The sequence below is a fragment of the Eleutherodactylus coqui genome, chromosome 7, assembly GCF_035609145.1.
Source record: "Eleutherodactylus coqui strain aEleCoq1 chromosome 7, aEleCoq1.hap1, whole genome shotgun sequence".
Lineage (NCBI taxonomy): Eukaryota > Metazoa > Chordata > Amphibia > Anura > Eleutherodactylidae > Eleutherodactylus > Eleutherodactylus coqui.
In genome coordinates, this window is record NC_089843.1 from 216,048,041 (window position 1) to 216,062,622 (window position 14,582).

The window sequence follows — 14,582 nt, forward strand, 5'->3', positions numbered from 1 at the left end:
GGTCAGCTCAGCATGGGCACAGCTCTACAAAATTACCTCTAAGAGTAGATCTATCAAAGGGGTTTGCTTGCTGGCAGGCGTCAAGCAGAGGTTTTCAATCACAAGTACTCTCATGAAGTCAAACACAAACTTCTTGGCGGGGTGGCTGGTCAGGTAGGTCTTGGAGCCAACGTTACAGTATTCAGATTGGCTTCTGTTCATTCCAGAGTCTGATGCAAAGGCTTTAAACTCTTCCGCGGGTGATCCTACTTCATCATCAAGGTCAGTGACCTGGAAAATCAAGTGAAGAATGATTATAGAACTATATGGGGGGCATTGCGGGTTAAGGCAGATTATTCACCTCCATCAACACATAGACAGGCTTTTTACGGCACGGTACCAAATAGTAGTCATTGCATGGCCAAGTCGTATCATGGTTGCAGTAGTGATACGGCCAAGATTCCCTGAAGAGACGCTGCTTAAAAAGACCCGTCCGGAGGCAGGTAAGGGAGGGGGTTAAAAAAAATTAATATAAGTTTACTTTGAGCTGTGGCAGTCACGTAGTCCCAGGCAAGGACCCTCAAGTGCTTCGCGCCAACTACAACCCTGTTGTTTAGGCAAGCCATGAGGCCATTAACAACCTAGAGCTGGCGAACAACTAAGACGACTTTCTTTCTTTTTTTTTTTTTTATACCTGCTTAGTCAGCCGCACCGACATAAAAGATGACATACTTACCTTTTCCGCTTCCCTTTTGGATGCAGGGGGCCAGAACGGATGTCATCATCCAAAGGAACGTGTGACTACGGCAGTCAATCACCGAACCAGTCAGTAACTAGCTGCAGCATTCACATGTTCTCGTGTCATTGCTCTGCACCCAGTGGGGAATCAGGGACTGGAAGAATGGGAGCAGGGAAGGGGATATGTCTTGTTTTATGTTGGGCTGAGCAGCTATTAAACAAAAATGGTCCACAGAAGATAGCCCCTTTAAATGTTCACTGGCCATAGATTGTTAATGGCCTCATATTGCTGCCACAACCAAGCGGTGACCCAGCCGCAGAGTGACGCCTATGTGGGACTGTTCCCTTAGAACTACAAGGTTCTTGAAGGCTATTCTTTCTTTACATGGTTATAGGCAGAATTAGATCCCAACAGGGCATCACTGATGAGGGAACAATTACAGCATGGCCATCAACTTGCAGCTCTGGAGGCAAAATCTGTATCTCACACCACCATCTTTCTAGCTACTGTATTTTTTTGACTAGAAGACGCAGTTTTCACCAAGAAAGTTTTGCTAAAAAGCAGCTGCTCCTCAATTGTCCAGAGGCAGGGGGGTCTGAAATATCCAGAGAGCCCTGACTGCTGCCTTAATGATCCGGCAGTGTGCCGATCGATCATCGGGAGAACTCTGCAGCCATGTATACTGTGGCTATACAGTCCTCCCTCTCCCTGCTGGATCAGTCCCCTCCAGCAGATAACACTGGAGATCACTAGCTTATCTCCACCGGGGTGCAGCTCCTCTTCTGTATACACTATAGAAAATATCAAAGGGGCTTGCAGTACTAGCAGAGACCGCAGATCATGTCATAACCAGCGAGAGGGTCATTTATTACTACACTTGTATGCGGGGATTAGTGTTACTAAAATCAGTGTTTAACATGCCTGCTGCATGTAGTAGAGCTGTATCATTGTGCATGCAGCAGAGCTGAGTGCACCTGATCAGAGCTGCGTATGCATGTAGCAGAGTTGTGTATGCTGCAGAGCTATGTGTATGTTGCAAAGATGTGTACAATGTGAACTTACGTGCTTGCGCTATTGTTTAAACGGAGACACTATGTTTAATAGGAGCTGACTCTTAACTATATTAACCTCCTCTTCTATACTAGAATGCCAAAGATCATGACAGTAGCCCCTCCACTTTGTAAGACCCCCCCAGAGACAATTACAGTAGTAAGAAATATTTTTTCCCATTGTCTGCACCTGGGGGGTGTCTCATAGTCCGGAAAATATGGTATCTAACAGGTTACACTGTATACAAATCAACAAAAAACGTGAAACCAGCTCCTCACACCGGACACTATGCTGGAATCTAAGTAGCACGGTGCAGGGGAGGAAGCCGCCTCAGCCACGGATGGGTCCAATTCCAAAACCTAAGATTTCTCCCAGCGCTCATATGATGTAAAAAACTAAAAAACTTTTATTACAGCATCCTTAAAAACATCCTCATAGAAGCAGATGGAAGAAAAGGGGAACAATGTTTACATGTTTCAAGCCTCACAAAGAGGAGGCCGATTTGTGGGGCTTGAAACATGTAGAAAGCGGTCGCCTTTTCTATCTGCTTCTACGAGGATGTTTTTAAGGTCGCTTTAATAAAAGTTTGTTTTTTCAAATGACATCACATTATAAAGTTATATATATCTGTATGGAAAGACGAGTTCTCTTGACGGTACTATGATGAAATGCCATCTGTCCTGTCCAGAAGGGACGTTCCATCTTAAACACCAAGGCAAGTAACTTCTGAGCTCCTGATAGTTACGCATTGCATTGCATACTTGCCGGGCTTTAAAAACAGGGCAACTAATGCGCTAAAAAACAGGAATGATCCGGGACAAAAAAGGGAGAATTAGCTTTGTATAGAGCGATGGAAACGTCCCTGTGACAGCCACCTGCAATATGCTACTACTTGGCAGCGGAGGCCTCGCACACATTAGGCAGATGAACAAGATAACAGGGCTCGCTGACACAATGAGCGCCGGCCGGCTCCAGACCGTGTGGACGCAGCCTCCGATCCTAAGAGGCCTATTCAGTTCCATCTGTCACACATGTGCAGATCGGGAACACAAAGACATCTTTATACGCTTTGCACGACAAGTTTATACCGCCAACGTAAAGTATAGGGCCGGCCGTTAGCTCACCGCGCGACTATGTAAACCAGTTCTATTCCGATCAGGGTCAAACAACACATCCATCACCATGCTCCCGCAAGCTCTCAACATGACAAGACTAAGAACGAACGGCACATATATAGGAGTCGTCGTAACGTCTAAGGTCCTGCCGTCCGTTCAGAGCCTCCGTCAGTCATCTTGACGGGAAGAATAGAAGTAGCACTAGGCTTCCCACCACAATGCCGCACTCCAGTGGACCCCATGGCGGTAACGGTCATGCAATGGATCCAGCGATGCATTGTGGTTTCCATCGTGATCAGAAGTGCGAATATAGCCTACAGAAAGACAACTTGCAAGAAGGCTACACCTACATGAGTGCCGAATCAAAAGGGCCCTATGGATGTGCTCAATGTTGTACTGGGAGCCTTCCTGGCATCGATGATGAAAGTATACTGCAAGAATGTGAACGGAGCTGAAGGGGACTTGTTAGTTGTATAGCGCCAACTTATTCCGCAGCACTTTCAGCTAATTTATTACCCCCCCAACTCATTTTACCGACCTCGTAGGGATGTAAGGCTGAGTCAACCTTGAGCCAGCTACCCGAACTGTACGGAGATTGAACTCACAACCTTCAGGTCGTGAGAGAGAGCTTGACACTCTGCGCCATGCGAATCTGCCCCTATACAAAGTCTTAGTGCAGAATCATAGGTACACATCGTCCAAGTCATAGTTCTGTATGTGCAGCATACGTAGTGTGGATGTGAATTCATACAAATGGGCCACAGCAGATTCCGGTGATCATACTCCAAATGTTGGCCACCTTGTTCTTCTGATGAACAGAGTCCAGCTGTGCCACGTGCATCAGCAGTCCTCGCGAGGGGGTTCTTCTAGGTGCCATCATCCACATTGCCTTTTTACAAGCCCACAGAGACCGACATGTATCAAGGTCATTGGATTCCTGCTTCGCTAATTGCTTTCTTGTCCCAGTTTGCTCATTAGCTTTGTTGATGAATGTCAACATGATATTTAGTCAGATCCATCCAAATTCATATGCATAAACTAATGAGTAATGGAGATGAAAGGAAACGATAGCCACTGATGGGGAAAACACAAATGACAGAAAAGGCTGACAAAACTACAAAACAACCACAAATTAAAAAAGTTGATTTTCAGACTTTGAGGAGACAACTCATAAGCGACAACCAATATGGCTGAACTTCATGTTGTCAGAGATGTAAAAATGGCTTCCATAACGGAATATAAAATGACAATATGTCTGTGAGTAAAGAAAAATAAAATAAAATTACCGCACTTTGGCTACAAGGGGTGGACAAAAATATGGAAACGCCATACAAAATGCATGCCTTAGATTACATGGCAATACAAATCATATTTCAATAAGACATGTAGAGATTGATTTAAGTGGAGGTCATATGACACAGATGCTGCCGGGCAGGTCAGGGGTTTGAGCCACTCAGCTGCTGTTACCAGCTGGTTCCAAAACCACCCAGAGCAGGGCAAGAGGTGAAGTAAATACAAATTTGGCAGGAAAGCTCTCAGCCAAGCAGGGGGCAAAGGCTCAGTTCAGTGCTAATGATTAAATCCCATGCATTTTGTATGGCGTTTCCATACTTTTATCCTCCCCTGTACTCCTCATTTATTACATTCCAGTGGGAATGGCTCTTTATATATACACAATCTAGGATAGTCAGTAGTGGGATGAACGGGAGACAGCTTGAAGGAGTTAATACAAGTAATTGTAAGTCATTACCATTTCTGAGTATGGTCGAATGTTGAAGGGGAAAACAGTGGCTGCCAGGGCGCAAAGGAAGTCGGGGCTGATCCACATCGGGGCGAGATCTGGAACATTGTGATACAGGTAGCGAAAGAACTGCATCAGCGTCACTGGATACTCCCGAAGCCAGGAGCCTTCTTCCTCAGACTGCCATGGCTGTGTTCATATGGAAAAAAATATATATATTAAGTATGCTTATACAGTGTACATGTCAATAACCTATATCTGCAGGAATATACAGAAGCGGGACTTACAGAATTCAGCATTGTCCTCAGCATGCCCAGCAACAGCAATGCGGCTTCTGTGCACACATTGTGGATAGAGGAGAAGACATTGCCGCTGGATGCGGGCACCCCAAAGATAAAGGTCCATATGGAGTCTAGGTCAAACTAAGGAAGAAAAGCATTGTCTTATATTTTGTGGCACCTGTGATGATACAGAGAGTCTGGCTGCCAACCAAACACTCTAAAATGCCAGCTGGCATCGAGGGCAAATCCTGTCTTGCTTATTAGCAGCTTAGCGCCATTGTAAGAAAAAGAGCCCATACAAAACTACTTTGTGCCGGCTGTGGATATTGGTACAGAATAGGGTCAACCCAAAGAAAACGGTAAGTTGGAATGCAGCGGACGCCAGGAATGGATTAGCATATAATAAAGGTATCTCATTGTCACGGGTGGATATATGGGGAAAGCTTCTCTCTGGATGCCGGGAACATATCACAGAGGACAGTAAGAATGCCCCTTTGTATCCCAGCTACTTCTATACCTCAAGCAATGATGCTGTAAGAAATTAATTAAGACATAGAAATTGAAGTGGCCCTGTGCCCATTTCCTAGTGAAAGGGTACTTAACCCCTTAAGGACCAGGCTGTTTTGCTCCTAAAAGGACCAGTTACTTTTTAGGGATTTTACCCATGTGATGGTATTACTGCCCTATTTTCTTTCCTTTGCTACCATTATTATTTGAGCTGTGTTTTTTTCCGTGACACATAGGGCCATTTTTGAATATCTTTTTTCACTGACTCCCCCCCCCCAAAAAAAAAAAAATTAAAAAAATTTTTCTTTTTCAAATTTATAGTTTTTTTTGTTTTTTTTTTTAACAAAAAATACACTAAAATAAAGTATGGGAGCGGGTTCCTCATTTTGTGTCTGACATTTTGATATATAGAATGTATACTTTTGGATTACAGGGCACATACAGCGATTGTTTTGGTTGGCGTCGGCTAGGGGGTCATTTTCTTTTTTATGTATATTTTTTTTTTTGATTCTGTAATATTTATTTATTTTTGTAATTATTATTTTTTTTTAACATCTATGACTCCCATGACGTCATATAAAACTTCTAGGGGGTCATTCTTTCTTCTTTTTTTTTTTTTTTACTTTTCCACTGTAGCAGGGGCATCCATAGGAGCTCCAGTTAGAAGGGAAAACATCCCCTGTAGTGACAATAGTCACGAACAGAGCTGATCAGGGCGCACCCAGTGGTCACATGTTTGCATAGTTGAAAGTAATACTTCCACTTCTTAGTATATAGCGCTCACTGAGTGCTATGTACTAGTGAAAGGAGAAGCCAGAAGTGGTTAAAAACTGCTTCTCCCTTCTCCTCGGGGTTCTCAGCTGTGACCAACAGCCAAGAACTCGACCTGCTTCTCTTTGACTGCAAGAGCAGGAGCTTTAATCCAGCTCTCAATTTTTTCCATCATGGGGATTAGAGCCCAGGACCAAGCGTCGCATATTTACAGTGCTTGGCCCTTAAGGAGTTAAAAAAGGAAGGAGAAGGTTTGTATAGCAAATGAAGAGTCATCCCGATTTACCCAGTGCCAGTCTTTAAGGGCCAGTATAAACGGGTCTACATCCCAGCACCGGCGGACAACAAATGGATTTCCAGTTGAAAGCATCACTCATATCAACAGTGTTTATCACCCTTAGAAACCTGATCAACTCTATAAAAGGCTCTACTCTACGAGAAGGACAAACACATACTTGTCTTACTGGCTAATTCCTACCTGGCAACCCTGGTTACTTCGGTTGCTGGTGACAGGCGCACTGACCTGCAAGTTTTCAGGCAGTTCAGTAACCGGCTGCTGCAGGAACAGTGCCATGAGCAGAAAGTAAAGTGCAGGTACGTTAGTGTGCTTGGGGAGAAGTGACTGAAGAACTGGAAAGCCAGGGAAATGACAAGCATCGCGGTTAATCTCCCTGACCGTTGACCTGCCTCCAGCACTTCTTCCAACGTTGAAGCCTGCAGGGCAAAAATAAGAGAATCTCAGAGCCCTGAACAAATTTGGAGAGCTTAAAATAGACAATCTTAACATTTCCCTTCCTAACCTAACTTCAGCAACTCAACCCTTTCCAATCCACTGTCTGACGTCTAAAGACATTCTGATTGAAGGCTGTACAGCTCTGATGTCGGAAGACGTTCAAGCAGGGTATTCTTACTGTATATTACTGGCTGCAGTACTGGCTTTGGCCAGCAGATGGTGCCATTGTATAATGGCAGAAAGAGAAAGCCCCCTAGTAAACCGTGAATCCAAAATTGGATTGCAAAGGGTTAAGAGTTGGAAAATGGACCCAACAATCTAAATTTTATTCTTCGATTCTATGACACTGAATACATTTCTGTACAAGATCTGTTACTGAAAACCGGAAACCAAACAATAGAAACAAACTTTGCATCAGTGGCCAAGATCTCCTCCAAGTATCTAAATACGGTGGTCTTCAGATGAGAGGTGTCGATAAGAGATGAGCGAGCGTACTCGGAAAAGCACTACTCGCTCGAGTAATGTGCTTTATCCGAGTATCGCTGTGCTCGTCCCTGAAGATTCGGGTGCCGCTGCGGCTGACAGGTGAGTCGCAGCGGGGAGCAGAGGAGAGCGGGCGGGAGAGAGGGAGAGAAAGATCTCCCCTCCGTTCCTCCCCGCTCTCCCCTGCAGCTCCCCGCTCCGTGCCGACACCCGAATCTTCAGGGACGAGCACAGCGATACTCGGATAAAGCAAATTACTCGAGCGAGTAGTGCTTATCCGAGTACGCTCGCTCATCTCTAGTGTCGATGCAAAATCAGCTTTTCTCCAGATTTCATAAAAATACAAACAGTGGAGGCAATGGTTTCAATATAAATACGACCTATCTCAAGGCCAAGGTCATAAAGCTGATTTGTATTGTCACCTCATCTGAAGTTTGGTGCGTTGTTCTACTTGGATGCTTGAAAATTAAAACCATTTATGTACAATTTTTTTGGTTTCACCAGCCTGAAGAAGAGGCTTAAGTAGCCTCAAAAGCTGGCCGTAACTTCATCTTCTTGTTGGCCATTAATAAGTCTTCATCTACAAGACTTCTGTATTCATGAAATGCTCATAAATCCGTCACTTTTAGACCTTCACCTTGGTTTTCAGATCAGGTCTCTCAAGATCGACAAACCATTTGAGATGCATTTGTGTGTGGTAGATGGACTCCATTAAGGGGGGTACACATATATTATTTACCTAGTACGGTACCGATCTTGTTGGTCAACACAGAGTCTGTTTGGTCCAGCCATCCGCCCCCACTCACGCCTTCCTTGAACTTCGTAAGGATTGGCTGGTTGCTCAAGAGTACCACCAAAATCCTCATGGCTGCAGTGACTGTGGTTGAATGTAGATGTTCCTCCATGAACATGATGACCCAATCAAAGCCAAGAGTCTTGACAAATTCTTCACAAGCTCTAGATGAAAGGAGAGTAAAAAGAGGTTAACCCCTTAATGACACGGCCTATTTTAGGCTTAAGGACGCAACAATTTTTGGCGGATTTTCTTCTCCGTTTATCAAAAGTCATAACTTTTTTATTTTTCCGTCGACGCGGCCGTATGAGGGCTTGTTTTTTGCGTGGCGAACTGTAGTTTTTATCGGTGCCACTCTTGGGTACATAGACTATATTGTAAAACTTTTATTTTTTTTTAATGATAGCAGGGAGAGAAAACGCATCAATTCTGCCATAGATTTTTTTTTATTTTTTTTTTACAGTGTTAATCATGCAGCATAAATGAGACATTCCATTTTTTCTGCGGACCGGTACGGTTACAACGATACCAAAATTCTTACTTTTTTTTTAGGTTTTCCCACTTTTCTGCAATAAAAACCCTTTTTCTTGGAATTTTTTTTTTTTCTAAATTGCTGCATTCAAAGTCCTGTAACCTTTTTATTTTTTGATGTACGGAGCTCTATGAGGGCTTATTTTTTGCGAGACGAGCTGTAGATTTTATTGGTACCATTTTGGGGTACATACGGCTTTTTTGATCACTTTTATTGCGTTTTTAGTGAGGCAAAATGCTAAAAATTAGCATTTTGCCTCAGTTTTTTTAGCGTTCTTTTTAGCGTTTTTTTCCTTGCACAGTCAAAAGCATGTGCAACTTATTGTACGGGTCGTTACGGACGCGACAATACCAAATATGTGGGATTTTTTTATTTTTTTACCTTTTTTTATGCTAATCTGAGAAAAAGTATAAAAAAATGGTTTTTTTTACTCTTTTTTAAAAAATTTTTTACATTCTTTTTTTTAATCTTTGTTTTTTTTACACTGTTTGTGTCCCTCTGAGGGACTTTAACCACTGCCCTGATGATCGCTTGTACAGCGATTATAGGCATAGGCAATACAGGACGCCAGTGTCTGGCGTCCTGTTGCCATGGTGACAGGCCGGGCTCTCGCGATGACATCGCAAGTTCCGGCCGGAGACACAGAGGGAGCCGCGCTCCCTCTGTGAACTCTTTCTCTGCCGCGATCTACTTAGATCGCGGCAGGGAAGGGGTTAACAGTGGGGGGGGGGGGGGGCGCATCTCCGATGCCCCCCGCTGTTGCAGCGGGACGCCAGCTGTGACTGACAGCCGGCTCCCGCTGCGGGATAATATGTGATCACGCGCTATCTCCAGGACGTAAGTTTACGTCCTGTTGCGGGAAGTACCAGGCTGCCAGGACGTAAACTTACGCCCTGCAGCGGGAAGGGGTTAATAAGACCAGTTGTGTGGCTACACATAATAGAAGAGAACACATTCTCCAGAGCGTGTCTGGATCTCCATCTCTCAATACAAACTGGTTGGCGGTTCAGGTGGCAACCGGTGGCAGAAACCTTTCTGGTTGGCACATTAGTTCACTGTAATTATTAGATATAACCCCGGAAGGTAAAATAGACAGTTCACTAATAATCTGACGGTCCACTGCAACACTGATTGATCAGCCAAGCAGTTCCTTACAGACAGTTGCAACTTCTTATACATCTTTATGACAATGTTGTTCTAGGACTGCATACGGAGAGCTGAGAAAGCTGCAATCTGAGGAGCGGTGACTGCTGTCCAATGAAATCAAAGGTGTATTTCGGCAGTTTCTTAGGAGAAAGGCTTTTCTATAACCAAATTCTTACACTGCAATCTAATTCGGGAACAGAAGCAGAGCCTTATGGACAAGTAGAGCGAGACACCATTAGCACTTTAGACTGTGATTGGATTATGGTTTGCATTGCTTAGTCTAAAATGCTATGTTTGACCGGTAAACATAAAATAGGGAGCCAAGTGCAAAATGGGCCAAGGTTTTACCTTGTACAAGTCTTTATATACAGGGGGGGGGGGGACAAAAATATGGAAACTCCGTACGAAATACATTGGTTTTTAAATCATTAGTACCGAGCTGCCCTTTTGACCCCTGCTTGGCTGAAAACTTCCCCGCCAAATTTGTGTTTACTTCACCTCTTGCCCTGCTCTGGGTGGTTTTTGGGAGCCAGCTGGTAATAGCAGCCGAGTAGCTCAAACCCCTGACCAATGGGACCTTGCTGATCGGGCAGGTGGTCTGCCTGGCAGCATCTGTGTCAGATTACCTCCACTTAAAAATTGGTCTCCACGTCTTATGGAAATAGGATTCATAATCTCATGTAACTTAAGGCATGAATTTTGTACGGTGTTTAAACATTTTTGACTACCCTTCCTGTGTTAGTAGATCGTCTATCCCATCATAGACTACTTACTGAAGATTTACGGTGGTCTTTTCCTTGGTAGTGTAGAGGAGTTTCAGCAGCATATCCAACAGTCTATTCCTGAGAAGAATAAGATTGGCAGAAACGAGTCCTCCAAAATCATCTTCAGTTCCTTATTGAGGCACAAATAGTAATATATTTATTATATGACAGCATCAGATAATAAGTCACATCAGAATATTTAGCAAACCAGAAACCTAGGCCGTATTCGTCTGTTAATGACCGGCCGTAGATGGGACATTTTAATATGACTTTTAATTGATGTTCTCAGTTACAGGGGCAAATACGGCTGATCGGAGACTGCTAAGATAAAGCATCACCTGCAGCTACCCAGCACCTGGCAAAGGTGGGACTGCTGCAGTAAGAGGCATTACTGCCTCCTGACCTGGATGCATACAGTGAACAGGAAGGCAGGGGCTGCAATAAATCATCTCTGCCTCCTCTATGGGGCGACCAGCTGTCTCTGACAGCTTGCTCCGTTCTCCTGCATGTAGACATGATTTCCCTGCAGCTGCAGACTTTGCAGAGACATTCAGAAAACGTTCTCTACAGAGTTATGTGCAGACTTCTCAGGTGTTCTAAGGCCTCATGTCCACGGGGAAAATCAGGCCATGGAGAATCCGTAGCGGGTCCCTCCTACCCCACGGACATGAGAGCTGAAAATAGCAATTACTCACCTCTCCGCTCTCTCCGGATCTTTTCTTCTTCACGGCTTGATCTTCTCTCCGTCGCGGCCGGATCTTCTTTCTTCGGCCCGGCGGATGTGCACAGCACGCCGGTCGTGTGCCGCACGCATGCGCCGGCCCGAAGAAAAAAGATCCGGCCGCGACAGAGAGAGGATCAAGCCGCGAAGAAGGGAAGATCCGGAGCAGGTGAGTATATTCTGATTTTAGGTCTCCCGCAGATCCGGACGGCTTCCATAGCCTTCAATAGAAGCGTCCCCGCGGGAGACCCGCACTAAAATGAAGCATGTCCATTTTTTTTTCATGCTCCATATTTTTTTTAAATCACTTTTATTGACCATCCGCGGGTATTTATCTACCTGCGGGTGGTCAATGCATCCCTATGGGGGTGCGGATCCGCGTGCGGGTGATCCGCTGCGGATGTTAATTATTATTTTGCCCGTGGACATGAGGCCTAAGACATCTGTCCCTCCACTAGTGGATACAATATATATTGAACATACATTTTTATAATGGAAACATCAGGTCATGAATGACATAGAACTATTACTGAAGCCGGAGACCTGGCCTCCTTACCTGGTTCTAGCTTCTCCTCGTTATTCACTTCCATTACAACAAACTTCTCACATACAGCAAAGGTCGGTAGTGTAGAGGAGATGAACTGTCCAAACCTTCAAAAGAAAAGTAGAACTCCCAAAAGTTAGCCATCAAAGAACCGCCTACTGTGGACTATGTGAAGAATAAGGAACCCCGGTGTGTAATACAGTTGGTTTGTTCACTGTAGCCCATGAAGATAAATGTTACCTGAGCAGATCATTGTTGTTCGGAAAGCCTTGTAGGAGATAACTCAAGACATTACTGATAGCAGATATGGTGGGCTGCGATAGGGACATGTCTCGCAAGGTCAGTAACAGCTTGGGGATTAGCTGGAATTCCCTCATGAGTTTTGCATTCTTTGCAGCTTCACTGTAACAAAGTATCCAAAATATTCATTGATGCAGCTTTTATCTGGGTCCAAACATTCATGTAATCGAGGTTACCAATAGCAAAAGGATGTCCCATAGCAAAAATCAAAAGAGGATCCATTGCTTTCTTGCCAGTTCATGATACTCCCATCTCCCAGATGGGAAGGCCAAGAGTTAGTTTGTCCACAGTTGATTCCAATACCATGTGGAGGACAGAAGCAATGACCATTAGTTCCTCATGCAATGGTCCTTGAGGAAAGGGATGCAGGAGGGGGACGCACGGGACGCCGCCATCACTGTGAGAGGGGGGCGCACGGGACGCCGCCATCACTGTGGGAGGGGGGCGCACGGGACGCCGCCATCACTGTGGGAGGGGGGCGCACGGGACGCCGCCATCACTGTGGGAGGGGGGCGCACGGGACGCCGCCATCACTGTGGGAGGGGGGCGCACGGGACGCCGCCATCACTGTCGGAGGGGGGCGCACGGGACGCCGCCATCACTGTGGGAGGGGGGCGCACGGGACGCCGCCAGCACTGTGGGAGGGGGGCGCACGGGACAACGCCAGCACTGTGGGAGGGGGGCGCACGGGACAACGCCAGCACTGTGGGAGGGGGGCGCACGGGACAACGCCAGCACTGTGGGAGGGGGGCGCACGGGACAACGCCAGCACTGTGGGAGGGGGGCGCACGGGACAACGCCAGCACTGTGGGAGGGGGGCGCACGGGACAACGCCAGCACTGTGGGAGGGGGGCGCACGGGACAACGCCAGCACTGTGGGAGGGGGGCGCACGGGACAACGCCAGCACTGTGGGAGGGGGGCGCACGGGACAACGCCAGCACTGTGGGAGGGGGGCGCACGGGACAACGCCAGCACTGTGGGAGGGGGGCGCACGGGACAACGCCAGCACTGTGGGAGGGGGGCGCACGGGACGACGCCAGCACTGTGGGAGGGGAGCGCACGGGACGCCGCCAGCACTGTGGGAGGGGAGCGCACGGGACGCCGCCAGCACTGTGGGAGGGGAGCGCACGGGACGCCGCCAGCACTGTGGGAGGGGAGCGCACGGGACGACACCAGCACTGTGGGAGGGGGGCGCACGGGACGAAACCATCACTGTGGGAGGGGAGCGCACGGGATGACACCATCACTGTGGGAGGGGAGCGCACAGGACGACACCATCACTGTAGAAGGGGGGTACATAGCAGGAAACTATCACTGTGGGGGAGGAGGACACCATCACTCTGGGAGGGTGGCACACAGGACACCACCATCACTATGGGAGGGGGGCACATCGGAGGACACCATCACTGTTGAAGGGGGGTACATAGCAGGAAACTATCACTGTGGGGGAGGAGGACACCATCACTGTGGGAGGGGGGCACATCGGAGGACACCATCACTGTTGAAGGGGGGTACATAGCAGGAAACTATCACTGTGGGGGAGGAAGACACTAAGACTGTGGCAGGGGGCACAATGTGGGGTTATTACTGTGTTGGAGAAGAAGGGGAATGTAAGACTTGAGGCTTATGACTCCAATCTCTTAAGACCTTAGTAACACCCCTGGTGCTGCACCGATGGGTCACTTAAGACTATGTTCATATGGGGTTTTTTTTTTTAAAATTTGAAGTAGAATCTACGCCAATTTTACATCCCATTATAAGTCAATTGGGTTCATTGACCGTCACCAGTATCTGTTGTGCAACGGATCCAACACAGTGTTGTGGCTTCAATCATACACAGAAGCCACAACTTTGATAGGTACAGAGCCTAACTATTGCAGGTTACAAGTTATCGCTACAATGTGACCACGGTTCATTAGAAAAACAACTTGGCTTTTTTCTGAGACCTACCTCGATTCAGTGAGAAGCTCAATGAAATGTTCGAAGAGTGAAAGATGGAGCTCATATGGTGCGTGGAGCCAGACCTAGGATGCATACAAGGACACGGAGGACAGAGACTTAGTAATGAAGATTAAACTGTGTTATTGTAATCATCGTCATTAAATAGTAATTGTATTTAAATACATCAAATAACATCAATACACATAAATGCAGTTCTAATTCCAAGTATACCTCTGGACCATGCATTGTTCCCATGTCCAAATTTACAGGAGTAACATAGTATGTAAAGCTGAAACAAAAGACATGTCCATCCTACAGTCCTGCAATGTTGATCCAGAGGTAGAGAATTGAGGTAGAAGCCAATTTTCCTAATTTTAAATAGATGGGAGAGATCTCTGTATTGTCCCCTGATATATTATACATAGTTATTAGGTCGCCCCT

General features: G+C 46.2%; 1 protein-coding gene across 2 annotated transcripts in view; it reads right to left on the minus strand.

The window, feature by feature from the left end:
- WDFY3 (WD repeat and FYVE domain containing 3) overlaps positions 1–14,582 on the minus strand; it is a 279,283-nt gene that overhangs the window by 84,003 nt on the left and 180,698 nt on the right. For both annotated transcript variants that reach the window (XM_066574359.1, XM_066574358.1), the window contains 9 exons: positions 14,151–14,224; positions 12,140–12,301; positions 11,912–12,006; positions 10,644–10,764; positions 8,139–8,356; positions 6,662–6,897; positions 4,912–5,046; positions 4,634–4,813; positions 37–270 (listed from right to left, as the gene is read on the minus strand). In XM_066574359.1, coding sequence (XP_066430456.1) covers positions 37–270; positions 4,634–4,813; positions 4,912–5,046; positions 6,662–6,897; positions 8,139–8,356; positions 10,644–10,764; positions 11,912–12,006; positions 12,140–12,301; positions 14,151–14,224 — 1,455 coding nt within the window. The remainder of the gene's footprint in view (positions 1–36; positions 271–4,633; positions 4,814–4,911; positions 5,047–6,661; positions 6,898–8,138; positions 8,357–10,643; positions 10,765–11,911; positions 12,007–12,139; positions 12,302–14,150; positions 14,225–14,582) is intronic.